Genomic DNA, 27,916 nt, shown 5'->3' with positions numbered 1-27,916 from the left:
TCTTGTCTTTCAACATTTCAAGTATAATTGTTATCTATATTTATTTATTTATTTATTTACTTATTGTTGTTATTTCTGATCGGATTACCTATATACTGTATATTGTAAACTGGTCAAGCAAATTAAAGGAATACTTTAAGTGAGGGAAAAAAATCATTCCTATGTAGATATTGGGTGATGTGTTGAGAATAAAAGGATGTCGTATCATTTGATGAAAATGTTCAACCTACAAAGGGCTGCATTCAAAGACATGCCAAAAATGAAAGTGAAACAAAAAAAATATGTTCCAGGCTAAATCATTCTGCAGAAATTTCAGTACAACTCTATGGCTTCCACACACTTGTATTCGTGCCTTCCAATGTCTGGTCATGCTCTTAATGAGACAATGGATGATATCCTCAGGGATTCCTCCCAGATTTCGAGCAGGGCATCACTGACTTCCTGGATAGTCTAAAGTGCAATCTGGCGCCATCAGATGGACCAAAAGCATAATATTCCAGAGGAAGCAGGAAGTCAATGGTATCGATTCCTTCATTCTCCAGGAAATATCTGCATAGTCTTGCCACATGAGGCTGGAAATTGTCATGCAGCAGGAGGACCCACTGTGGCAATATAGGAACATTAAATCTGCTTAGCCAGAGGTTGTTTGGTTTGGTTTGGTTTCCCCAATGTATAAATCCTGGCAATCCTTCTGGCACTTCATACACTATATTACTCTGTTTGTGTCGGGGGACCCGATCCTTGGGGTGGATCAATTTTTGGTGCAGCGTGTTTTGGGGTTTAAAAGCCACAGATGTGCTGTGTTTAGAAAAAATGCACCTCAACTGTGCCGATACTCCAGACACTATGGGATCACTAAGGGTTTTCAATTAGTAGTTGTCCTTCTCTCCTGGATCAGCTGGAGCTTTCTTTAGGTTCCTTCCCAGATATTTATACATCGGGGAAACCAAAAAACCTCTGGGGAAGCGAATGGCACAACACAGAAAAGCTAACTCTAGCCAGGACTCTGCAATCTGTTTACACCTACAGGCCAGTGGACACTCTTTCAGTGATGAGGATGTACACATCCTGGACAGGGACGAATGTTGGTTTGAGCGCGGAGTAAAGGAGGCCATTTACATGAAAAGGGAAATCTCTGAATCAAGGAGTGGAGCTAAGGGTACGTCTTTCAGCATCTTACAATGCTGTGATTGCAGCCATTGCAGCGTCTCTACCACCTCAGACGCTTGAGAGACTTCCAACTGCCCTCCAAGGTGCTCAGGAACTTTTACTCGTGCACCATAGAGAGCATCCTGGCGGGAAACATCTTAACCTGGTTCGGGAACAGCACCATGCAGGACAGACGAGCTCTACAGAGGGTTGTGCGGTCAGCTGAGCGCACCATCCGCTCCGAGCTCCCTGACCTGCACTCAATCTACAGCAGGCGGTGCTGGACCAAGGCCAGGAAGATGGTGAAGGACCTCAGCCATCCCAACAACAGACTGTTCTCTCTGCTGAGGTCAGGAAAGCGATTCCGCTCCCTGAAGACCAACACAGAGAGACTGAGGAGGAGCTTCTTCCCGCAGGCGATACGGTCTCTCAATCACACCACCACACAGTACTGACCCACACATACGGTTCTTACACACACACTGGACTTTCTGGACATTGTTTTCACTTCATCACTTAAATCACTTTAAGCATATTTGCACTGCACAGGACATAATGTGGATCGCACAACACTGGTCACTACATTCTTCATTTCCGGTTAATACTTGTACAGCTGCTGTTATTGTGTATATATTTATTTATATTTCTTCATACATTCTTATATAGTTCTATATTGTGTATTTTGTTGTACAGTTATTTTATTTTCAACTTTAATTTATATATTTTATCTTATTCTTTCCCAGTTAAATTTACCCTTCATTCTAATTTGTGTTGTACAGTTATTTCATTTTTAACCTTAATTTATATTTTATTCCTTCATAGTTAAATTTACCCTTTTTAATTTTTCATATTTATTTCCTATCTTATTCATAGCCTTTTCCTTTTTTGTTTTCTTTAGGTCACGAGCAGTTGTCCAAGCATTTCACTACATATCGTACTGTGTATGACTGTGTACGTGACAAATAAAATTTGAATTTGAATTTGAATTTGAATTCCCCAACTCTCCGTGAATGGTACTCATGGCCATTGATCAATGGTCATGACAATTTGCATATTAATGATCAAGGAACTGACCTCACAGCCCACTGTTCATTCAGTGGGCTGGTTTCAGTTATTGTGCTAATGTACTGTGTATAAGTTTATGTCATGGTGCTGGGTCGTTGACCCAGCGTTTTGTGTTTTATGATTATTTTCCTCTGTTCTAGTTATTCTGATTTTGGTATTCTGTGTCCTCCCCCCTTGTGTCCGGTTCGTGTTCTAGATTTCCTGTTTTATTCTGAAGGTCTCTGTCTGTTGTCATTGTGTTCAGCTTGTGTCCTCCAGTCATCATGTGTATTAGGATCAGCTGTTCTTCCCTCCTGTGTGTGATTACCCAATTACCTTGTGTGTGTATATTTAGTGGGTGTCGGTCTGTGTTCGTTGTTGGCTCGTCTGCATTTCTCTGTGTTCCATGGTGTTTCGTTCCTGTGGCTCTCTGCCCCGCACCCCTTTTGTATGCTCTTAGGTTTGTTATGTAGTTCTCCCAGTTTAGGTTTCTTCAGTTATTTGTCATGCCTCACTGCTTGCTTGCCACTATCCCACCTTGTAAATAAACGTCACACTCTTCATCAGTCAGCTCCCTGCATTTTGGGTCCTTTTCATTTCACTACACGACTGCTGCCCCAGCCGCGACAGTACGAGCCGACCAAACATGGACCCAGCAGCATCCGCACCTTCCCAGGAGTTTTGGGAGGAATTAATTGACTCTGTTTCAAGGTTGGTTAACCTGTGGCTCGAACGTGAGGGAGAGGAATTTCACCGCGTTATAGAAGCCAGGCTACAGCAATTACTCTCTCCTCACCCCTGGCTACTGGACTCTCTTCACCCGCTCGCACAGGACTTCATTCTGAACGAACTCCATCTTCACCCTCCAGCTGCTACCGCTTCCCGACCCAGCCCGGTGGTGAATGTTTTGCACCGCTGGCCGGGGAATCTGCGGCCCGGCCCGCCGGATGTGGAATTACCCGGCCGGTCGGTGCTATCCCTGAGAAGGAAGCGACGTTCACGCCGCCGACGCCCATTGCCACAGCCGGGTCCCGAGACTTCTGAGTTGCCGGCTGTGGTGAGTGGAAAAGGCACTCTTTGTTTCGCCAGACCTTGTGACTGTTTATACCGGGGCTGTGTGGTTTTTTTTTTTGTTTTTTTGTTTTTGGTTTTTTTTGAGTTAGCTGCCCAGCCGGAAGCTCCGTCAGCTGCCCAGCCGGAAGCTCCGTCACATTCAGCCTCACTACCCATAGCCCAGTTACAGTCACAGCCAGACTTATTACAAACTATGTTACAGTCCATTGCCCAGTCAATAGCTCAGTTGGTAGAGGAATCATCAGCCTTATCGTCAGCTCAGTCTCCAACTTCACCACCATTATTTTTCCAACCTTTTCCTCAGTCGCCCTCAGCTCAGCCACCTATTCAGCCATCATCTTCACCTACTCCTCCAGTACAGCAAGCTATGTCTATTCAACCCATAAAGAACTGTTCTACGACCTCTAATCCTAAGCAGAGAGACAAACCACACAATTTTGTTATCAGTCCTCAAAAGCTGGCCAGTTCAGAGACTGTGACGCACTCCAGGGCCCCCCCAGAGGCTGAGTTTCAGCCCTCAGCCCACTCTGGACCCCTGGAGGCTAAGAACCGAGCTGAGGACTGCACCCGGCTGTCGCTGCCTGAGCAGGGTCAGTGCTCCGTGCAGCTGCAGTCAGCCATGTGTGTGCCAGGGGGCCCTGTGCCCGCTGGTTCAGTGACTGTTTCCACTGGGGGTTCTGGAGAGCCCGGCCAGCTCGTCCTCGTCTCCGTCTCCGCTGGAGGGCCCGAGGAGCCCGTCCAGCAACCTACCTCGTCAGCTGGAGGGCCTGAGGAGCCCGTCCAGCAACCTGCTTCTTCACCTGCTTCACCCACATCGCCTGCAGCAGCAGCTGCATCCACATCGCCTGCAGCAGCAGCAGCTGCAGCTCCGGCCTCGTCCTCGCCTGGTCCAGCCTCTGCCTTGCCTGGTGCTGCGGGGGCCACGCAGCCTTTGTGTCCCAAACTGCCGCCTCGACATCGGCAGTCATCTGCCAGGCTGCTTGTTGGGCGTCATCGCCACTATGGGCGACCTCCCGAACGCCGCTGCTATCTTCCGCGCGGCCGGCCTCCGGACTTGTCGCCGCCGTTGCCGTCCGCACGGGTGGCCCCTGAAGATGAACTGTTCTAGACTCCTGAATTGTCAGCCTCCGGGCCGGCCTCCTGAACTATGTTTTGGGACCCTGTTCAGGGACGTGTGTGTGTGTGTGTGTGTGTGTGTGTTGGGAAATTCATTTGGATCACTGGAGCTTGTTTTTTGTTTGGTTTTGGAGAAGAAGAGAGTGAGCGAACGGCAGATGATTGTGGAGTTTGAGGAACATGGCGTATGTGGATTCCCCTCCCAACCTTTCCTTGGAGCCCTGGATTCCCCTGCCTGCACTTCATATATATCGTGCACATTGGTGACTGTAAATAAACCTTTGACCCTGAAAAGCCTGCGTTTGTGCCTGAGTCCGTTCCGTCCGCCTTGACAGTTACATGTAATACATTTGGACAACAATGTTATGTCATTAGATCCTCGGCTTGAACAATTTGTTTTTCTAGTAGTTTAACAAGCCCTTTTTCAGATGAAAATAATGGAAAATGTACATTTTTTTTCATGCAGTGTTGCTTCCTTGAAATGGCTCTGACTAGACCCTAACAGTTTGGTGTTACCCACTTCCACATCAAATATTTGCAGAGAAAACTGGGCATTTACTTGAAGTGGTCTTTGCCCTTTGAAAGTCCAACATTCTCTCTAAGTTTAGCTCTGATTTGCTTCCCGTCAGCTGCTGAGAAAAACATCAGGCTCTTTACCTGATAATGTTCATCTTTCCAGCAGTTAATTTTTTACTTTGCCTGCCTGCTGTTTGCTCTGTGTTACAGTACTTTTATCAAATTTACTGGACCTTCCAACTGTTCCAACCTAATTTAACCCCGTTTCACTTTTTCACTGTACATAAATGCTCTGTGTTCACTTGGAGCTTTGCCACAAAGCTTGTTTTCAACATCTTGGATGAGCAGGCATTCCCTCCACTTGCGACAGACCGTCTATGCTCTTCCTCACCATTACTCAGCTGTGAACTCGGGTTCCTGGCTTCTTCCACCTGCTCTACGAATCATCCGAAGGTGAGTAGGTCCATCACATTCATCTCAGGGAATGGGACCTTCTTCAGGTAACTCAACACATCCTTCATCATCGAGCATCTCTGAAAAACCTCATAATTGGAGACTCACTTGTGAGGGATTTAGGAATAAAAGAGGTTTACTCTTTTCCAGTTTCAATGATTTTGCCACTTCTACACGACCTCTGTCATATGCTTATCATATCATTATATAATCATTTGGATGAAATGACAAAGACTTTATATACCGTGAAAAGTGATGCTCAAGGTAATGAAAGCACAGTGAATGACAACCCAGCTCTGAAATTACATTTCAAATTATTCACCAGGTGATCATAAACAGCACTCTAAATATCACAGTCAAGGTATAATTTGTGATAATATTGGTCTGTGTGAGCTGGGTTGCACAGTTTAATTTCTAGGAATCCACTGGGAGCGACTGAATCATGACACTTAATCCTGACGAAGAAGGAAGACGTCAGCGAACACAGGAAACCAGACCACATATTTGCAATGGACTTTAAATTGAAACAAAATTTAGACTCTGCTTTTAGAATAACTATGTACTGCAGTTAAACAATTACCATAAAATTAGAGCTGTATTCAATTTTTTCTGTATTCTGTCAATGATTCCATCGATTAATTTGCTAGGACACTTTGGTCTTATGAATTATACGGAGCCCCGCAAGGGACATGGGAGAAAAAAAAAATTAAGACGGACTTTTGCGAGATCTCGCAAAAGTTGAATTCCAACAATGGCAGCAGCTACTTAGTTGTAATATTACTCTTTCTGGGTCACACAATACACTTTTGAGATATTTTGAGGCATGAATGTAGTTGTGTAAACGTCAGATACCTGCTCTGTTTACAAGACATCACATATTTGCAAAAGTGCTCCGACGTTTTTGGAGATCTGACACCCACTAGCTCGAAGCTAACGGGAGGTCGAGACCTACTACAGCCGGGAGGAACGGAACACCGCTTTCCCGGCACATCGTGCCTCGACCTCCCGGTCGGCTTCGAGCTGGCGGCCTCCGAAGAATGCGCCTAAAACTTTTGCGAGATCTCGAGTTTGTTTTGCGAGATCTCGCAAAAGTCGGTCTTAATTTTTTTTTTTTTTTTTTTTTTTTTCTCCCATGTCCCCTGCGGGGCTCCGTAGGATTACAATGATTCATGTTCAAAAAAGAAAATCGTCTTTGAAAATGAACTGCTCATTTAAAAATCTGTTTAAAAACAAAACCAACCATTTTGTTGCCATATTAAAATAATATTTTTAAACAAATTATTTTTCGTAAATGCAAAATAAATAAATAAATCACAAGTACAGTATTGACAAGAAAAGGTATACATACAACCTAAACTAGGGCATAAATTAAGAGCTGTTTCTCCCTTTTCGGAAGCCTTTCTTACATTAGCAGGAGGCTGTTTTCCATCCAGGGGCTGGTATAAAACTCGGGGCAGGCATTTACTTCCCCAAGCAGCCACAGAAACAACGTTTCTTTAAAAACCACTGTTGTATATATTATTCAGCAAATTGTTAAATTGTCATGCTGTGCCGAGGCCAAAATGGCACACAAAATAGAACTAAGCTTCAACACAAACTCAGATAATCTACCTCAAAAACACTGCTCCCATCCAGAGCATGTCTACAATAAATGGCTTAAAGGTGTTTTTGCTCTATTTTTTGTTTACATGCTGGATATGGGGGACAGGGGGAGAGAGAGAAACTTTATTCAGGCCTTCAGGCCTGTTGCCTTGACTTCTCATCTGATGAAGACCATGGAAAGGCTCATCCTGCACCACCTTCGGCCACTGGTGGGCTCAGTGTTGGACCCCCTGCAGTTCGCCTACCGTTCTGGAATTGGGGTGGATGACGCTGTCATCTACCTGGTACACCGATCCCTCTCTCACTTAGAGCAGACGGGGAGCACTGTGAGGATCATGTTTTTTGACTTCTCCAGTGCTTTCAACACCATCCAACCCGCACTACTGAGAGGGAAGCTGGAGGGAGCCGGAGAAGGCAAACAGCTGCCTGCATGGACCATCGACTACCTTACCAACAGACCACAGTATGTGAGGCTCCATGACTGTGTGTCCGAGGTGGTAATCTGCAGCACGGGGGCACCACAGGGCACGGTTCTCTCACCTTTCCTGTTCAGCCTTTACACTTCAGACTTCTGTTATAATTCGGACGATTGCCATCTACAGAAGTTCTCAGACGATACAGCCATCATTGGATGCGTATCAGACGGGAATGATCAGGAATACAGGGGGGTCATCAGTGACTTTGTTGGCTGGTGTGAGACCAACGTACTCCAAATCAACGCTGGCAAGACAAAGGAGATGATCATAGACCTCAGGAGGAAGTCACCCCCTACAACACCGGTGAACATCCAAGGGAAAGACATTGAGATAGTGGACTCTTATAAGTACCTGGGTGTTCACCTCAACAATAAACTGGACTGGACTACAAATACAGACGTCCTGTATAAGAAGGGCCAGAGTCGACTCCACCTGCTGAGGAGACTGAGGTCCTTCGGAGTCTGCAGGACTCTGTTATTCTATGACACTGTGGTAGCGTCTGCCCTTTTCTATGCAGTGGCCTGCTCGGGGAGTGGCTGCACGGACAGGGACAGGAGCAGGATTGACAAACTGGTGCGGAGGTCTAGCTCCGTGCTGGGATGTCCCCTGGAGTCTGTGGAGGTGGTTGGTGAGGGGAGGATGTTAGTAAAGCTGACATCCATCATGAACAACCCACATCACCCACTGCATGAGTCTGTGAGTGGGCTGAGCAGCTCCTTTAGTCAGAGACTGAAACACCCTCGCTGCAGGAAGGAGCGCTTTCGCAGATCATTCATCCCAACAGCAGTTAGACTTTATAACTCCTCAATCATGATGTCATGAGTCACTGGACACTGAACATCCACGGTCACCACTTCATGCATAATGGACCTTCCAAGCTATATAGTTTATGTCTTCCATATTTCCAACTATATCCATAATCACATACTGTATATGCTACCATTGTATATAGTGTATTATCTTACTTTTTTTTCATTGATTGTACTTATTTGTATTTTTGTATTTCCTTCATATATCTGTACCTGAGCTGAGGTGACGCAAAGATTTCCCCGTTGTGGGATCAATAAAGTCTTATCTTATCTTATGTCCGTTTAGCTGGGCTTCTTGCATCTAGAGTGTGCGTCATACAGGCTCAGGTTTTTCCTGTTTGCTGGTGCTTGCCTGGGTCTGCCCTCCATCGATGGCTCCAGTGAGCCTGTACTTAAAGACCAGAGCTGCCATCAGTTCTTTGCTAGTCTGTCAGCTACCTCCTGTTCTCCTCGTCCAGTCTTCACTTTGCTTACCTGCAGTCAATTACCTGAACACTGGTTTTCTTGGCAAGATTTTCCAAACTTCTCCACAGACTCACCCTTGGCACGCAATTAATTACCTCCTTCACCTGCTCCTCCTGTCTGCTGTCTTCTCTGGATCGTCTGGAACTTAAAGTTGGAATCGCATTTTGTCACTCACCTGTCGGACGCTCCCTCAGCTGCCTCCCCTCTATGCTTAACAACCTCCACCTGCTAGTAAGCCATCAAGTCTCTCTTTCTGGTTCTCGCTCATCATCCCCATATCTAACTACACTATCCCTCTGTTGCAGAGCCTCATGTCAGTGATTCTCTGCCTCGTGCTCACGTCCCATCCTTCGCCCCCTCGTCATTGTTATTCTTGTGTTTGCAATAAAACTCATATATTCCATTGATGTCTTCTGTTTGGTATTTGCGCTTGGGTCCACTGCCATGTACTGGCTTCTAGGCCCTTAGTCCGCTCAGCAAACAGGAGTCAGTCGCAGGACTCGTCTATAAAATTACATGAATTTATTTTCAACTTGGACTAAAACAACAATTCAGATCCAGAAACACTGATTAACTCACCGCTAACCACGGAGGAATCTTGCCACAGGAATGTGCACACAAGAAGACAAAGGTTAGCTTTTCTCAACAGGATAAACCTTTAAACGCTAAACCGTCGCCAGTGACGGGTTAGGGCAACTCCAGGCCTCAAGGGCTGGTGTCCTGCAGCATTCTTGTCAAACCCTGGTTTAAAGCGTAAATGAGGTTAGGGGTTAAAGGGATAAGGTAGAATAGGACAACTATAGTGGAGAAACGTGGTGTTGAACACTGACTGTAGTAGTTCAATAATCCAACAAAGACTGAAGTTCAGCCACTTTCTTAAGTAGGGGCTTCTGACAAGGTTAACAGAGAGAGGTGTGCAATCACTCACAGGTGTGTGAAGCCCAAGGGGGGGCACCTGTGGTAACTCCCACCTCTGCAAAAAAAAACAACCCACCAACACACGCAAGAGTGGAATTTTATCATTTTATACTTATACAATGATGATACTTCAGAATTATGCAATTCCATTATTATGACTTATGTCTCACTGTCTCCAGTTTGAGACTCACCACCGTCACAAAGCAGCATTTCAAAGACACTACAGTCCTGCAAATGAACTGCATGCTGTTTGTGCAGATGTTTGTACATGTTGGCGCTATTACCACTCTTTGTTGTGAGCAGTGTTGGCTCATTACTCAAAAAAGTTAATGTACTACACATATTATACAAAACGTACTTTTCTTAAAAGTCAAAAACTCAACGATCCAGGTGAGGAAATCCAAAAAGGTGATTCTGCTCATCTGGACGTAGCGTTTTCAGTGGCAGGAGCGTTTCGCCTGTCACGGTCCTGGGTCTTTGACCCAACGTTTTGGGATTTTGAGTTAGTAGTCTTTGATTTCATTGATATTTATAGTATTTGGTCTCTTGGTTTCCGTCACTGTGCTTCCTCTGTGTTCCTTGTGTCACATCTGATCTAGTTATGTGTTCATATCTGTGCTTCTCATTGTTCCAGTGTCAGTCCATGTCTCTCTGCCTGTTTCCTCTCGTCCTTTGTCTCATTCCCTCGTTATCCCTCTGTGTATTTAAGCCCTTTGTCTTCCTCTGTTTGCTGCCTGATTGTCTGCGTATCATCTACTGCAGGTGTGGGCAACTCCAGGCCGCAAGGGCCAGCGTCCAGCAGGTTTTAGATGTCCTTGATCTAACACAGCTGATTCAAATGGCTAAATTACCTCCTCAACATATCTTGTAGTTCTCCAGAGGCCTGGTAATGAACTAATCATTTGATTCAGGTGTGTTGACCCAGGGTGAGATCTAAAACCCGCAGGACACCGGCCCTTGAGGCCTCGAGTTGCCCATCTCTGATGTATTGCCTTTACCACATCTCATGTTTCTAGTTTCTTCCCAGTTTTGGATTTGTCAGTTTAGTCTCTGTTGCTTTCTGCTTTTCACACATCTGTCATAGAAGATGTGACTCATCCAAATGACTTTTTCAGTCTGGAGTATTTGGAGTGTGTTACTTAACCCTTGTGTGGTGTTCGTATTTTTGTTACTCAGCCAGTGTTCATGGGTCTGGTGGACCCGCTAGAGTTTTGGCTTTCCAAATTAACACTATCAAACAATTTTATGTTAAATTACTCAACAGATGTTTACTTCATCCCAATTACAAGACATATGAACAGCAAACATGGTTAATTTTTTCCCTTTACCTTTGTTAGATCACATTTATGAATTAATGTGCTTCTCGTTTTTCTTTTATATAAAATGTTATAAATAAATCAGTTATAATCAAGTGGAGTGAGTGGAAAGACACAACACATTTACACGTGAAAAAATAATTAATTGTTTAATTTTTCTTTTGAAAAAAACTGAACACGGGTCTCACAGACCCGAACACCATACAAGGGTTAATCACTCCCAGGAGAATTTCCTTATCCTATAGGATTAAAAAAAAGTAATGTGTTGAGTATACTCGTTGCATTACATTCGTGTTTCTCTGTAAAACAACATAATTAACAACAAAATCTCTTCTAAAAGTGATACCAGAGTTAAAGGATGGTAAAAAAGCTTTCAAATCATAATGTGGACTGTGCGTGGAATAAAAGCTGCAAGCTGAATGAAAGAGAAATATAAATTTTGTCTCACAAAATGAGTAAATTCAAAGTAACTTTGGAAAAATGAGCTATTATAACTTTTCATTTTTTATTTTATTAGCACACTGCTAATATGTGTGCTTCTCACTGCAGATGATTACTGTCAGAATATAGGAATACATGCTGCTTTTGATCCGACCACGTAGTGTTGGTCAGCATGGAGAGAGATCAGACTGCACAGAGAGCTGCTCTCAGACATCACATCACATTTTAAGACAGATCAAGTACTGACATTCTGTACTAATTTGGGAACAGATCTCTTTGGGACCTTTATGGAAACAAAGAGCATTTCGAGGGACCCGATGCGTTTAAAAATGACCCTGAACATTATACACTGCCTGGCCAAATAAAAGTCGCCACCTGTTGGTCAATTACTGCATTGGCAATTACCTTTCAGCTGGCAACAAGTTATTTAACCCCAGCTGGTGAAATGAGTTGCTTCTCATTTCATAAACAACCATGTCGCGAGACACATCACGTGGTCCTGGAAAAGATGTTAGTGTGTTTGAGAAGGGTCAAATCATTGGGATCCATCAAGCAGAGAAAACGTCTAAGGTTAAGAACTGTCCAATGCATTATTAAAAAGTGGAAGGATAGTGGGGACTCATCGTCTTGGAGGAAGAAATGTGGCCAGAACAAAATCCTGAATGATCATGATCGGCAATCACTTAAATGTTTGGTGAAATCAAATTGAAGAAAAACAACAGTAGGACTCAGGGCTATGTTTAATAGTGAAAGTAAGAGCATTTCCACACACACAATATGAAGGAGTGGGACTGAACAGCTGTTTAGCCGTAAGAAAACCACTAATCAGTGAAGCAAACCGGGGGGAAAGGCTTCAGTTTACTAGGGAGCATAAAGATTGGACTCTGGAGCACTGGAAGAAGGTCATGTGGTCTGATGAGTCCAGATTTACCCTGTTCCAGAGTGATGGGTGCATCAGGGTAGGAAGAGAGGCAGATGAAGTGATGCACCCATCATGCCTAGTGCCTACTGTACAAGCCTGTGGGGGCAGTGCTATGATCTGGGGTTGCTGCAGTTGGTCAGGTCTAGGTTCAGCAACAGCATGTGCTCCAAGAATGAGGTCAGCTGACCAGCTGCTATGGACCGCAAACGCCTGCAGAGAGTGATAACAACTGCGGAGAAGATCATCAGGACTCCGCTGCCCTCTCTGCAGAGCAGCTACCATCACAGAGTCCAGAGGAGAGCTGCCTCCATCCTCAAAGACCCCACACACCCCCAACACGGACTGTGCACACTTCTGAAGTGTGCACATCAGGTCATCCTGCATATTAAGCTATAGCTCTTTGCACACATCTCTGTTTCACACCTCCATATTTTGTCTCCTTTCCTGTCTTCATTTATTTATTTGTACTATTTGTATTTTATACGTTCTGTTTCTATTGTATATATTAATCGGCATCTGTGGGTGGACAGCAAAGAAAGGATTTCATTGCACAGAGAAACGCCTTTGAATCTTTGAATCTACCCGACTATACTGAATGACCAGGTTATTCCATGAATGGGTTTTTTCTCCCCTGATGCATGGGCCTATTCCAAGATGACAGTGCCAGGATTCATCGGGCTTAAATGATGAATTAGTGGTTCTGGGAGCATGAGACATCATTTTCACACATGGACTGGCCACCACAGAGTCCAGACTTTAACCCCATTGAGGATCTTTGGGGTGTGCTGGAGAAGGCTTTGCACAGTGGTCAAAGGAGCTTGCAAAGAAAAGTGTCTGGACTTCTTTAAGTTACTTGAAGACGTTTCATCTCTCATCCGAGAAGCTTCTTCAGTTCTAAGGTCAAATGGTGGAGAGTCCCAGATAGTCCCAGTCCCAGACCTCTACATTGGAGAGACCAAACAGCCACTTCACAAGCGCATGGCACAACACAGAAGAGCCACCTCCACAGGACAAGACTCAGCAGTCCATCTGCATCTAAAGGTCAAAGGTCACTCTTTCGAGGATGCCAATGTTCACATTTTGGACAGAGAGGACAGATGGTTTGAAAGAGGAGTGAAAGAAGCATCTATGTCCACTGTGAGCGACCATCTTTGAACAGAGGCGGGGCTTACGACACCAACTCTCTGCCATCTATAATCCAGTTTTGAGATCCTTCCCAGACGCCTTAACGCCCACTCACATCCTGGGCCATCTGACCTCAGGAATTCGCATGATAAGGTGGGGCCAGGTTTCACAATGAACACACCCGAAACTCTGGCTGATTGTGACCCACACCCAGTTTCGCACCTTGGCTCAGGCGATTAGAGGATCATCAGGGGTCCTTTTGTCCCTCTGTGGGGGGAAACTCCCACTAGGTTTATATCTGGGACTCTCCACCATTTGACCTTAGAACTGAAGAAGCTTCTCGGATGAGAGGTGAAACGTCTTCAAGCAACTTAAAGAAGTCCAGACGCTTTTCTTTGCAAGCTCCTTTGACTACGATGACCTGGATGACTGAGAACCTTCACAGACATTTTGCACAGTGGTCAGACTCCACCATCATCAATTCAAGATCTTGGTGAATGAATGCAACACTGGATGGAAATAAATCCTCTGACATTGCAGAAGCTTACTAAACAATGCCACAGTGAATGCGCCAAAGCTGAAGGGCGACCAACAAAATATTAGAGTGTGTGACCTTTTAATTTGGTGGTGACTTTTTTTGGCCAGGCAGTGTATTAATGCAGAATAGCAAATTAGTAAATCTTTCTTTTAGACTTAATGAGAAATAAGTAGAAAAGGCTTTTTTTTTTTAAAATCTCTCCAACATAGAACACAATAAATGAATGTTGATTGTTACAGCGAAGTCTTTGCTTAACATTTAATAGTATTTTAGAACAGAAGATTTTGTTCATATGAAAAAAAGTTTCAGTATGGAAGTATGCAATCTGTTATTTACGTATAAAACAAACAGTGTATAGCTTTGTGTAACAAATATTTGGGCATGCTGCAGCACACTCCTGCTAGCTGCTTTTAAATGTTTTCTATGTGATTTAGTATTTTAAATCATTTTTGTTGTCCAGTTTCACTAAAGTCCAAGTTGATCCCAGAGAGCAGTTCTCCTTCACAGGAACGGTTTAAAAGCTCTTTCAGAGTTTCATTCACGTTGTTGAAAGCTGAGGAGAAGCTGCAGTTGGGGTATCTTCTACCTTCATCTGTATGAAATGACCCCATGACATCCTGCACCCACTTCACCTCGTTGCTTAGTTCCAGGGCCAGGGCATCAAACCGGCTCTGTCTCTCCTGGAAGCGGTTGCTGATGGCACCGAGGCTGCAGCTGAAGGCTTGGATGTCATCCTGCAGGCTCCTCTTCAAGGCCTCCACCTTACGGAACTCGTAGCGGATTTGCGAGAGCTCGTGACGCATGGCTTCATTCTCCTCCTTGTAGCAGGCTTCCTTTTCATTATAAATAGAGACCATGGCGTCTATATTTTCCTGCAGAGAGTCGTGGGCTGCGGCCAGGCTAATGAACGAGCTCTCCATCTGGTCAATGTCCTCCACAACCTGGGCAAAGCGCTCAAAGTTCACGTAGGTGTTGTTGGGTGGCATGCTTGAGTGGGACTTGATAGTGTACTCCCTCAGGCGCTTGGTCTTCAACTGGCGCCGCTCACTTTTCTTTGGCCCCCTGGCTTTATTCTCTTCCTTGTTCTCATTGGACTAAACAATTTCAAACACAGAGAGAGATTAACTGTTTTAAAGAAGAATCTTGGGATTCTTGAAAGGTGCTCTACAAATCCAAGTTATTATTATTATAAATAGTAGTGACTTTATTTATAAAGAACCTTTCAAAAACACTGTCAACATGTTTTTTATTCAAAGAATTAAACATTAAGTCAACATCAAAAGTTTGAGAGATAGCATAATAAAAATGTGAAAAGAAAGGATAGCATGCTCAGGTTTTTAAGAAAACTGCAGGAGATAACTGCAGCAGGCGCTGAAAGGACTGGGAACAAACAATTAGGTCTGCAAATGTGGGACAATTACAGTTTGTTTTTGTTTTTTTTTGGGGGGGGGGGGGTAATTTTGATTCTTTACAATAAAAATATTTCTTTAAAAATTTCAGAGGCTTAAAAATAACTGGAGAACTGACAGTTTCGTGGACGGATGAATCCTGTTACCTAATTATTCCCAGAGAGAGGACACTAAGTAGATAAAACAAAAATTAATAGCTTTTCATGGAAACTTTCAATAACCGTTCCTGTTGGACAGTGACTTGGTTTTCCTCGTCCCTGTTCAGGATTTCCGTGGCTGCTTGTGAATCCTTGTTAGGATCCCTGGGGTTTGGACCCAGCGTTTTGGGGAAGGAATTTTGTTGTTGATTTTGGGTTTTATGATTTCTTTAGTTTCTGAGAATCTCTTATCTCCAAAAGTTGATTCTGTTCATCTGGACGCAGCGTTTTGTGGGAGAAACGTTTCGTCACTCATCCAGGTGACGTCTTCAGTCTCAGCTGACTGCAGGTTTCAATCTTATAAACAGGACATTTGCACAATGACTGAAACCAGCCCAGTGAGGGAACAATGGGCTGGGAGGTCAGTTCCTTAATCTTAATTATGCAAATTCTCATGACCATTGATCAACAACCACATTCGTGGTTGATTCGCTCTGTTCCTGTGCTACTGCCAGTGTAACTACCGCCCCTCCCCCCTCTGCTCAGCGCAAAGCGTCGTTCACGTCAAAGATCCGGCTCTAAGAGCCATTTTGTTCGTGACTGACACATCACTAGTGGATGCACAACTCTGTGAAAACAACTGAAAACGCTAGTGTGGATAGTTTTCAGAAGAAAACGCAGTTTTCAAATTTATCCGGGCTGGTGTGGACGTAGTCACAATGTTTTGTTTTATCTACAAAGAGCTCTTGGACTTCACGATTCAGTTTTTGTCCTAATGTGCAGTGTGAATTGCGTAAAGTCTCCTTGATCAGGTCATTTCAGAGCAACTCTACGTTAAGTCTGAATATTTTCCTAAATGAGAGATTTCAGTTTTTCATGCTCGAGTCTCCTGTTTCTCTGTAAATTTCTGAATTTATACCAGTGAAGTTTTTAAAAAGCGAAGAGCCCTAAGTGGTTTCTGAGGCATCATTTCTCTATAAAGCTCTCTGATAGCCATGCATTGCTCTGCGAACTGAGATGGCTTCAACAGAAGCATTACCTTGATCCATGGGTGATTGAGGGCATCTTGAATTGTTAATCTTTTCCTGTGAGACAAAAAAAAATCTTGCTAACTTTCATTATGTAAAAGTGGTGATGTGACTATAATGAGCTCTCCAGAATTAATGTGCGTTTTACTCTCCTGCTGTGGCACAAGTATCCTTCACTAAGCTATCCCTGAGCTCTTACTTCTTATCCTTCTCGAGTAGCTGGCTGATGAAGTTCTTGGCCAGCTTACTGGTGTGACAGAAGAACTCTTCATCAAACTCATAATTTATGGCTGAAATGTTCCCCAGTGTGTCCTGTTTTGTGTCCCCCAGGAAAGGAGAGGCACCACTCAGCCTGGAATAAAACAATAAAAAAGTGCAGTTTATTATACTGCTGCATTACTATGTATATGATATTGTAGGAGATGCCACATTAATATTGGGCGAGGTTAACTTGCAGGATGTAAGTGATGACACCAATGCTCCACATGTCTGCTTCCAATCCAAGGGGCTCATAGTTGACAATCTCTGGAGCTTTACAGGCAACCAATACAAAAATAAATAAATATGCACATAAAACAGAAAGGTAAACATTTCCTTGTATTTAGATCTAATATTGCAAACCCTTTAATGCGTTTCTATTTTTAAAGACATGACAGTTCAAAACCAGATTGCTAACTGGATAACTGGGACCAAACTCCTTTAAAATGTCCATTGCATTGTAGAACTGCTGGCAGTAAACAATGCTTTTCTTTCTAGCTTTTCTTATTTCTATTATTTTGTGGATATTTTTTGATTATTTTTGTTTACCTTCGTCTTTGTCCAGATTATTTTCTGATCGTTTAAGCAAAGCTGAGAGTTGTGATTAAGTGGCTAGATCGACATCCCCTAAATCTTCAGGCTGCCTTTTCCAGAGTTTTGGGATGTAGTTATTGACTTCATAACAGCTGAGAGGTCAGAATCAGAATCAGTTTAATTTCCTGAGAAGACTTCAAAAATTAAATCTTAGACAGATTGGCAAGTGATGTAAAGATTTTAAAAATGGAATGAAAAAGATTGGGTGACTGTAGCTCCGGAGATAGAGCTCGGACATCTACTAATCGAAAAAGAAAAAAGTTCTGGTGTGAATGAGGTGTTGTACAAAGCAATAGGAGTCCCCAGGTAGAGCAGAAAAGCACTATATAAGAACCAGTCCATTTACCAACAGTGAAGGAATATGAGCTCTTTGCTACCCCAGTTTATAAATAATAATCTTACCTACAAACTCAGGAGTTCCAAAGATGTTCTTGAACTCAACTCCAGCTTCAATCTTATGGGCAAGACCAAAATCAATCAGTTTTATTCTTGGCAAGGGTGTGTTCTTATCCAAAAGCATTATGTTTTCAGGCTGCAGAAGACAAGAACATGTACTAAGCAACTTTGAACACTTCACATTAGGAGGTTCTAAAACATGTGAGTTGATTTTTTGATACAAAAAGGGAAGAAAAATTAAAAAAGGGAAAAATCATTTGTGGAAAGCAGTGAAAAATGGACCCATCATGTTTCTATGCACAACTTAATTCATGAATTTACTTTATTTACTATATGCTCAGTGGCATTTTGGTCTACGAACAAGTTTTCAACTACGAGTGAAATAAATCATTTTATTGATTAGTACATGGGATACATTGTCAGATAAGTGATTGTTTCTAAATGTCAGAAAAATGTTGTTACAATGTTTTGTTTTTTTCACTTAGCACATTCAGATGTGTTGCTACATATGAAGACCAGTCAATCATTTTGGACACACCTGGTCTTATTCTTTTTTTCTTTTACAGTGTTTGAAATAACACATACTGATGTTTGAAGCAAAGAAATGTGTTAACTGTTTCACACTCTTTATTCTTTTCACTTCTTCAGTTGTTCTCTGTTTTCTTTACTTTGGTCTCTAACTTATCCCACACCCATCCTAGTTCAAACCGTACGGAGCGAGGCTTCTTCCAGGAGAGCACCAGGTACGTGTCTGAAACGCTGCATCACCAATACAGTTTTAAGATAAGATAAGATACAGAGTTTAAAAAATTGATTGTTTTGTTGACTTAGATTGTTAGATTCTGTTTAGAAATACAAAAGCAGCTTTGTAACTGCAGGAATGTCTTAAAGACACAACGTCCTGAATGACCTCGAATTTTCTGCTTCTAAATTCAGATAAAACTGAGGTTGTTGCACTAAATATCTAAGAAATATGGCATCTGGATGGCATTACTTCAGCTTCCAGCAATACTGAGGAATCTTGGAGTCATTTTCCACATACAAAAAATCAGGCCTCATCTTATCTTAATGATCTAGTCACCCCATTAGAGCAATTTGCTCTCAGACTCTGGGCCTACTTTTGGATTCTAGACTAGTTAAAAGTAGAATGGGAGGCAGAGCCTTCAGCTTTCGGGCCCCTCAACTGTGGAACCAGCTTCCAGTTTGGATTTGGGAGACAGACACCCATTCCACATTTAAGATTAGGCTTAACACTTTCCTTTTTGGTACAGCATATAATTAACGCTGGACCATGTGACCTTTCTGAATCCCTCCCTTAGCTATGATGCAATAGGTCTAGACTGCTGGGGATTCCCATGATGCATTGAGTGTTTCTTCTTCAAACATACTTTTTCACTCATTATCTGTTTATACACCACGTTGCGTGGTTCCACTTTGCATTTAATTATTTTTAAATGCAATGGTTCTCATCCACACTTTGCCCTGTCTTGATCCCCTCACCCCAACTGGTTGCGGCAGATGGCCCCGCCCCTCCCTGAGCCTGGTTCTGCCGGAGGTTTCTTCCTGTTAAAATGGAGTTTTTCCTTCTCACTGTCGCCAAAGCGCTTGCTCATAAGGGGTCATATGATTGTTGGGGTTTTTCCGTTTTCTTTGTATTATTTACCTTACAATATAAAACACCTTGAGGCAACTGTTTTTGTAAGTTGGCTTTGTTCATCATGACCCCTCAGAAGGGACTCGATCCATGAAACTACTGGCTAATAACCTGCCTCAGCACAACATGGAAGCTCCTGTCAGTTATCACAGCAGCTAAGATGGCACATTGATCAATACATGAGCAGGAAGGAATGGGTACAACATTAACTACTGGAAGACTTGAGACTATAAGACCAAACTGACAAACCAGTGAAACACCTGGATTGACAACAAGAAAGCCTGTAATTCAACAGAACCCTAAGAGCCTTCATCATGAACCCAATGCAACACACTAGAAGTCAACTCTCACAAGTCGCCATCAAGTGTGGGATTGACCAAGGAGATGCAGTATCTCCCTGGCTGTTCTGCATAGGCCTAAACCCCTCAGCCAGATCGTTAGCAAAAATGGCAATGGATACAGACTGCAGAATGGAGCTAATGTTAACCACATGGATAACTTCAAGCTCTATGCCAGGAGCGAACATTGATCCAGACCACTAGGATCTACAGCAATGACATATGTTTCGGAGGTGTTGTCCCTGGCTCAGCTGCAGGGGAGGAGTGGTGCAGTGAGCTCAAGGGGGTGGTACCGGGAGGCAGGTGAGCCACAGGTGGTGGTGACTGACTGATGACAGTGTCTCTTTCTGTTTCTCTATATAGTGAAGGCAAAGTTGAGCGGGGACGGAGAGAGCTGGACTGGAACGACTGTGTTCCCTGACTTCACAACTTTCAATAAAACGCAATTATAGTGAGCACGATCATCGTGTGCGTCGTGTACTTTTACAAGTGGTACCGAAACCCAGGAGTGGGATGTCTGACCCGCACGATGCGCTACCTACCCAGCCTGCACAGTTGTTGGCACAGATGCTGGTTGAATTGGCAACGATGTGTCAAGATCAGGCGGTGGCCCAGCGGGAGCGTCTGATTAAGCTGCAGGAGCACTCAGACCAGCAGACCAGGGTCCTTGAGCAGCTAGTTGGGGCTCCTGCACCGTCGAGGCCCCTGCCTCTGTCAGTAGTGATGCAAAGGATGGGGGACGGTGATGATCCTCAGGTTTTTTTGGAGGCATTCCATGCAACAGCGGAGGCGTGCCAGTGGCCACAAGCACAGTAGACCCCCTGATTCCAATACTGTCGGAGGAGTTGCAAACGGCAGCCCTGAGCCTACTACCGACCTCACAGAGCTGCGTCGCTGACATGAGCCAGGCCGTGTTTGAGCAGATGGGCCTCACCCAAGAAGATCATCGCCGGCGGTTCCGCACCTGCAGGCTGACTGGGGAGGATCATCCGCTGCCGGCGAGACAGCTAAGTGGACGTGGACGTGGCGGTCACACTGGTGGAGGATCACCTGGCCGCAAAAGCAAGGGAGGACGCGCCACCCCCCGCCACCTGGAAATTACCCCCACAGGAGATTTCCCACTGGAGCATTCTCTTGATGACACTCTGCGCTCAGCCTTTGACCAAGTGATTGAGATTGATGGTCACGTGGTGCACCCTGAAGCCGTGCGGACCTACCCGCACTTCATGTTCGTGTTATTAAAAGACAGGTTATATTGAGTGAGTCGTGACACTCGCACGGAGGAGACACACAGCCAGTTGTTGGTGCCACAAGGCCGCTGGGAAATGATTTTCCAGGCGGCTCATTATAACCCCATGGCAGTGCATATGGGATGTGACAAAACTCTGGAGCAAATAATGGCCTGGTTTTATTGGTCGGGCATCTGGGTGGATGTTCACCGCTGGTGCGCATCCTGCCCAGAATGCCAGCTTGTTAACCAGCCAGCCATTCAAAAAGCGCCTTTGCGCCCACTCCCACTAGTGGAGGTTCTGTTTGAGCGCATTGGCATGGTTCTCATCGGGCCATTTCACCAGAGTGCACGTGGCTATCGCTTTGTATTAGTTCTGGTGGATTATGCAATGGGATACCCGGAAGCAGTGCCACTGCGTGACATCTCTACAAAGCGTGGGGCACAGGCACTGTTTCAGGTCATCTCCCGAGTCAGTATCCTGAAAAAAATATTGACTGAGCAGGGCACGTCATTCATGTCTCGCACACTGCGGGAACTGTCCAAATTGTTGGGCATTAAATCTGTTCGGATCAGCGTCTACCACCCTCAGACTGACGGGCTGATGGAGTGGCTGAATAAGACTTTGAAGTCCATGATTTGTAAGTTCATTCACGAAGATGAATGCAATTGGGATCGCTGGTTAGACCCTCAGTTATTTGCAGTTGCCAAGGTCCACCAGGCCTCCACAGGATTTTCTCCCTTTGAGCTGCTGTTCCGCCAGAAGCCACATGGGGTGCTCGACCTGATTAAAGAAAGCTGAGAGGAAGGTCCGTACGGAGCCCCGCAGGGGACATGGGAGAAAAAAAAATTAGGGAGAAAAAAAAAATTAGGGAGAAAAAAAAAATTAGGGAGAAAAAAAAAATTAATACGGACTTTTGCGAGATCTCGCAAAACAAACTCGAGATCTCGCAAAAGTTTTAGCCGCATTCTTCGGAGGCCGCCAGCTCGAAGCCGACCGGGAGGTCGAGGCACGATGTGCCGGGAAAGCGGTGTTCCTCCCGGCTGTAGTAGGTCTCGACCTCCCGTTAGCTTCGAGCTAGTGGGTGTCAGATCTCCAAAAACGTCGGAGCACTTTTGCAAATATGTGATGTCTTGTAAACCGAGCAGGTATCTGACGTTTACACAGCTACATTCATGCCTCAAAATATCTTAAAAGTGTATTTTGTGACCCAGAAAGAGTAATATTACAACTAAGTAGCTGCCGCCATTGTTGGAATTCAACTTTTGCGAGATCCCGAGTTTGTTTTGCGAGATCTCGCAAAAGTCCGCCTTAATTTTTTTTTCTCCCTAATTTTTTTTTTCTCCCTAATTTTTTTTTTCTCCCATGTCCCCTGCGGGGCTCCGTAGGTCCGAGCCCTGCAAAGAATGAGATTCAGTACGTGTTGGACCTGAGAGCAAAAGTCCATCATTCCCACCTCCCTCCATTGTGATGACCATCTGACACGCCCAGAGAGCGGGCAACAGCGCTTTGCGGACGTGTTCCCCCCCCTGCCTGGCAGAACGTCTCTCATTGAGCATCGTTTTGAAACGCAGCCTGGCGTGACGGTGCGTTCACGGCCCTACAGGGTTCCTGAACATAAAAGGCAAATTGTTCAGAGGGAGTTAGCCAAAATGCTGAAAATGGGAGTAATAGAAGAGTCACACAGCGCCTGGCTGATATTGATCCCTTTGTCCTGTTTATTTTGGGCTCGTTCCTGTAAGAGCTCTGGGTCTGAAAGCTTGTACAAGTAGTATAGAGGCCTTTGGCGGTTATTGGGTGGTTTGGATCACTACATATAGGAGACATCTAATACGATTACCCTTGACAACTGTGCCAGAAAGCCTCCCCTGGCACTGCCCCCTGAACCCACTGCACCGCTGCTCCCTGGCAGCTGAGTCTCAAACCACACCCCACCACCACAAACATCTTATCTGTGGTGAAAAAAGAGACTGTGATATATCTTGTTTGGACAAACCTTAAGATCAAAGTGGGCTATCTTTCTGGCGTGAAGGTAGTTCACCCCCTCAAGGATTTGCTTGATGAACTGAGTAGCCTCCTCCTCACTCAGAGACTCCTTCTGGGCCAGGAAATCAAACAGCTCACCACCAGAGACTCTGAAAGGGTTAAAAAATCACTGTAAAAAATGCCGGTTTATCTCTTTTTATACGTTTCTCCTTCATTTCCCACTGAATAGCTTCAGGAACATACTGTCCGACAACCTTTCACACATTCAATGAGCAGGCCTATCCGTCCACTGATGCTGGACGAGTAGGCCTGTCTTGCAGTCGCCGCTCTTCTGTCAGGTCATATTAGAACAGAAAGGACCATCTCCAAACTTTTCCCACACATTTAAAATTGTGAATATTTGGTAGCCAGAAAATGTTATGACTGGGCAAGAGCAATGCTATCACAGTCGGACGCTGGAACTCACTGAGCTCCTGAGAGCGACTTGTTCTCTATAGAAGCAGTCTGCATTCTGAGGTGCTTGATTCTGTGCATCTGTGGCCTCGGAAGTGACAGAAACACCTGAATTCAATTACATGGATGGGTGAGTGAATACTTTTGGCAATCTAGTGTATATACTTAATATCTAAAATATATAATATGGTGTATAGCTTCATATAGCAAATGATTTCTTTTTAAAGATTTTTTTTTCTCCATGTTTTGTAGCCTTTTTTCTCCCCGGTCATGTCCCTGTGTCTGTCTGGTTTCTCCATGTCCTGTCTCTGCAGGTTCCTGGTTTCCCTGCCATGGCTAGTTAATGTCTCCAGTTCTGGTCCCTGAGTTTCTCTTCCTGTCAATAGTCTCTCTGTGTTTCATCCTTTTTTCTTCCCAGTCAGTCATGTCTCCCTGTCTTTCTCCAGCCCCTTTATCAAGTTCACGTGTTTTAGTCTGGGTCTCAGTGTGTGTTACTTCCTGTTTTATTTTGATAGCCTTGCTTTCACTTATACAGTACCAATTTAATTTCAGTAGTCCCCTCTAGGCAACATATATTATAAGGACATGTTTCAACATCACAACCACATCTAAAGAACAGCAGGACTTACTCGCCTCACCTATGATCAGTGTTCATGATTCAGTAACAAGAAATGGGGAAAAAAGGTAGATTTCCAAGGTGAAAACCATTACTGACAAAAAAGAGCACAAAGGCTCATCTCATTTGCCAAGAAACATCTTGATGACCCTAAAAACTTAGGAGGAACATGTTCTATGGACTAAAAAGACAGATGTTTTACTTTTTGTAAGGTTTGCATCCTGTTACATCTCACATAAAACTAAAACAGCAAGTCATATAAGGGTATCAGCAAACGTGGTGGTGGTAGTGTGATGTACCGGGGCTGCTTCGATGCTTCAGGATCCAGACAACCTGTTATCAGTAATGGAGCCATGAATTCTACTCTATACCAAAAAATCCTGAAGGAGAACGTCTGATTGTCCGTTTGTGGATGTTAGTTAAAGTCTGGACTTGCATGTTCCCAAGAGTGGGACAAAATTAATACAATCAACCAAGTTTTAGGTAGGTACTTAGGTAATGGTAGTTATTTTCCATTAATAAATGAAAACACAATTTAGAAACTGTTTTACATTGACTCCAGTTATCCTTGTCTAATATTGATCTAAAACATGGAACTTTAGCAGACACGATAAAAAGAAATCAAGCAGGTGTCAAATGCTTTTTCACAACACTTTTCTTAAAAAAATTTTTGAGAAAATTGGACAAGTAGAGCAGAAAAGAAGAAATATTGGGCTTAAAAAACTATATACAGCAGACGAGCCGTATCTGAAAGTTACGTCCTTCAGAAAAATCCAGCAAAAAACTGTCTTATGATCCTTCAGTTGATCCTTCTGCAGCTCTGCAGACACGGTACCTTAACATTACTGAAGCACTGCGGGATGATCTTGACAGAGGACAGAACAAACCAAAGCCAATATCCAATAAATAGTGTTGAAATGACCTTCCTATTCTGTTCATGAAAACTCATTTCACATATTGACTTTCACACTTGTTACCACCAACTCAGAGTTTGCTATATTATGCATGCCTGTATTTTCATGCATATTTGCACATTTCAATGATTTGTGCACCCATTTCCCATCTGCCTGGCAAAATATAGAATATACATGAAGATTTTCCACTGTACTGTATTTTAGAGAAGCTAATTGGGATTACTCAATAATCTTTGAGTAATTATAGTAGTTATAATCAGCTACTCACAGCTCCAGGATAAGCACCACATCAGTGCGGTTCTCATAGACGTCGTGCAGCATGACGATGTTGGGGTGCTGAATCTGCTGGAGGATGTTTACCTCTCGCTCTATTTCGTCTCGCCGGACTCCACGAGAGCTGGCCATGCTCTGCCGCTTTTTGATAAACTTAGCAGCAAATTCCAAACCTGTAGTTTTCTCTCGACATTGCTTCACAATGGCAAACTGCCCACTCAAACACAGAGAGGAAATCACACAATCAAATGAAGATCATTGAAAAAATCACTTCCTAACTACCACACAGAACCATGAACATATCTGCAGGTTAGATGGAAACAAGGGTGCAGTCCTATTGACTGCACATAACTGTCATAAATATTTGGCAAAGTCTGGCGCACTGCAAAGTTTAAGCAAACTACAACATTTGTAGGTCGTTTTATTGACTGTGGAAAATTAGAGTTATTTTAAAATAGACCAATGAGTAATTTAGTTATTAGTTTGACTGTTTGACACTTTACTAACTAGAATGCACCCCACAAATTTCCTTATCTATATTGAAAATGACAACACAAACAACAACAACAACAAACTGCACAGTTACACCACAGGTCATGTACAGTATTTAACATTCAAATTCACTTATATGACCATGCAGATGCATCTATTTTTTCCTGGTTCACTTCAATGGTTTGTAAGCTGACACTCCACTTCCTGCAGCCAGGCTAAGAGCAAATATAACCTCTGCTAAATATAAACAAGTCCTTTAAAAAGCAGTTTGATGTGCATGACATTTGTCTCTCTCACACAACACACAGCAACAAAAGCAAAGCCAAACATGCAACTTTGTTTCTCACTTCTCTCAGAAATAGAGCGGATCGCTTTTAGAAACCACCTGATATTTAGAGAGTGTGTGTCAGCAATCATCAGCTAAAAAGGAAGCTGTGTGCAGCCAAAGACAAATAAAAGACTTTTCACTGGTGCAGTTAATGACCCAGTGTCATTTCCATACCGTTAGAGCTCAGAAATAACTCTGTGGAAGAGTAAATGTAAGTCAAGTTTGAAAAAGATCCCAGTGTATTTTGTGTAGGTGTCTACTCTGCAAACATGCCTTATATTTCCTACACCAGGATTACCAGTGATGAGCAGTTAAATGAACACAGGAATACACGTTGAAGTAGTTGGTGTTCTGGTTGGTGGTTGAGTTTGTAGTTAATATGCTGTTGTTCTCAATCCATCCGTCTCACTATCTGCATTCTGATTTACATTAAACTAGCCGCTGTTACTCATTAAACTACATTTAAAGCAGATGCAAAAGCCGTGCGCGTCTGTACCTGCCAAGCTCTTCACCAATTTCATAGAAATCTTCCACTTTCTGTTGCTTGAATAGATCCATTACTGCCGCAGTCCCCAGTTTGATGTTATTTCTGTCTGTCCTGAAATGATAATTAAATAACACGTAAAAAGTGCTTTACTTAAACAACATGGCCCAATTTTAAAAAACCATCTACAAATAATAAAGGGAAAAGATTTTGAAGTAAGCCTGTCCCCGAAAATAACCAGTTTCCGATGTCATCTGGAAAAACAGATCACAGGAACTGCAGCGTGTCGTGCCAGACAGACGCTACACAACGATAATGTGTAGAAAATGTGTCCGCGTGTTTAAAACATACGTAACTCTGTGCTCGTGGACTTCCTCCTCGTCATGCCCTGTCCCCGTGTCCGTGTCCCCGTGTCCGTGTCCCCGTGTCTGTGGCTGCAGCGCTCTGCACAGATCACGAAGTCGGGCAGAAAAGTCTCACAAAATTCGTATAGTTGGAAACAAATGTCGTCGTTATATATCGATAAAACGTGTATTCAGAGAAACAGTTACAGGATCTGAACGATGTGTTTGTGTTTGGTAAGATTAACATGATTAAAATGGTGAAGCAGTAAAAACGGAGACGCTAACGTCGAATTTGTTGAATCACACATGTGACATATGAAAACAAATACACAGTGGTCCTGTTTCACGTTTATGAGTGGACTGTTTTAGCAAGATTTGATAACACTTCAAGTGTTACTCAAGAGACTTCTCTATAACGCGTGTAATCTTCCTCCTTACAATGAAATGCAGGTAATAATAGAACAAGAGGTATCAAGCAGTTTCAAAGGAAAGGAGAAAAATATGTGTAAATATTATGTGAAGGCACAAAGCAAACTGTAGTTATGGTTACTGTAGATGGTGTCGTTAAAGTAAGAACTGTTCATTAAGCTGTAGCTACATCCTTACCTTCAACATTCACCACGTCACCTATAACCTGCTGGGGCCAGGGTGACATGTGGTGGGTTGGTAGACTGGTAATAAATAATAAATGTTAGGAAATTACAGCATCAGTTGTGGGATATAATTGTTCTACCCAGATTTTGAATTCTCTCTTCCTGCAGTTTCAGTACTTGCTATTTTTAATCTCATATTTCTGTTCTGTTTTCAATAAGCAGTAGCGTATATAGATTTTACAAAGTAAAAGTCTGTTACAGGTAAAGAGAACAGAGGTAAGCAGGAGGCGTTGGGTAGGTATGTTGTTTTCTTTTCCTGTTTTATTTAGTAATCCCTGTTATCAGTGTTACTTTTTGTTTTTATTAGTCTTTCACTCTTCAGTCTGCTCAGTCAATTAGAGTCTAACTCTAGTTATTAAGCTCCCC

At 43.5% G+C, this 27,916-nt stretch overlaps 1 protein-coding gene across 5 annotated transcripts; it reads right to left on the bottom strand.

Moving 5' to 3' along the window:
* Nucleotides 1–11,004: 11,004 nt before the first annotated feature.
* dapk2a (death-associated protein kinase 2a) lies at nucleotides 11,005–27,115 on the bottom strand. Of its 5 annotated transcripts, none has more exons than XM_085409116.1 (9): nucleotides 26,905–26,921; nucleotides 26,566–26,667; nucleotides 25,245–25,459; nucleotides 23,004–23,142; nucleotides 17,793–17,922; nucleotides 16,994–17,069; nucleotides 16,738–16,890; nucleotides 16,550–16,595; nucleotides 11,005–15,058 (listed from the first exon to the last, which is right to left on the bottom strand). In XM_085409116.1, the coding sequence occupies exons 3-9, from the start codon at nucleotides 25,379–25,381 to the stop codon at nucleotides 14,408–14,410; spliced, it is 1,332 nt and encodes a 443-aa protein (XP_085265242.1). In that variant the 5' UTR covers nucleotides 25,382–25,459; nucleotides 26,566–26,667; nucleotides 26,905–26,921; the 3' UTR covers nucleotides 11,005–14,407. The 5 variants fall into 5 exon arrangements, with proteins under 5 accessions (XP_085265242.1, XP_085265234.1, XP_085265218.1 ...); XM_085409092.1 differs by having other exon boundaries at nucleotides 11,006–15,058; nucleotides 25,245–25,466; nucleotides 26,905–27,115; XM_085409100.1 differs by lacking the exon at nucleotides 26,905–26,921 and adding an exon at nucleotides 26,792–26,900 and having other exon boundaries at nucleotides 11,006–15,058; nucleotides 25,245–25,466.
* Between the last annotated feature and the right edge of the window lie 801 nt (nucleotides 27,116–27,916).

The sequence above is a fragment of the Rhamphochromis longiceps genome, linkage group LG1, assembly GCF_057381845.1.
Source record: "Rhamphochromis longiceps isolate RC_006_pf linkage group LG1, R_longiceps_female_GT1.1, whole genome shotgun sequence".
NCBI lineage: Eukaryota > Metazoa > Chordata > Actinopteri > Cichliformes > Cichlidae > Rhamphochromis > Rhamphochromis longiceps.
Note: the sequence above shows the minus strand (reverse complement) of the source record. Positions and strands in the feature narration are given on the sequence as shown.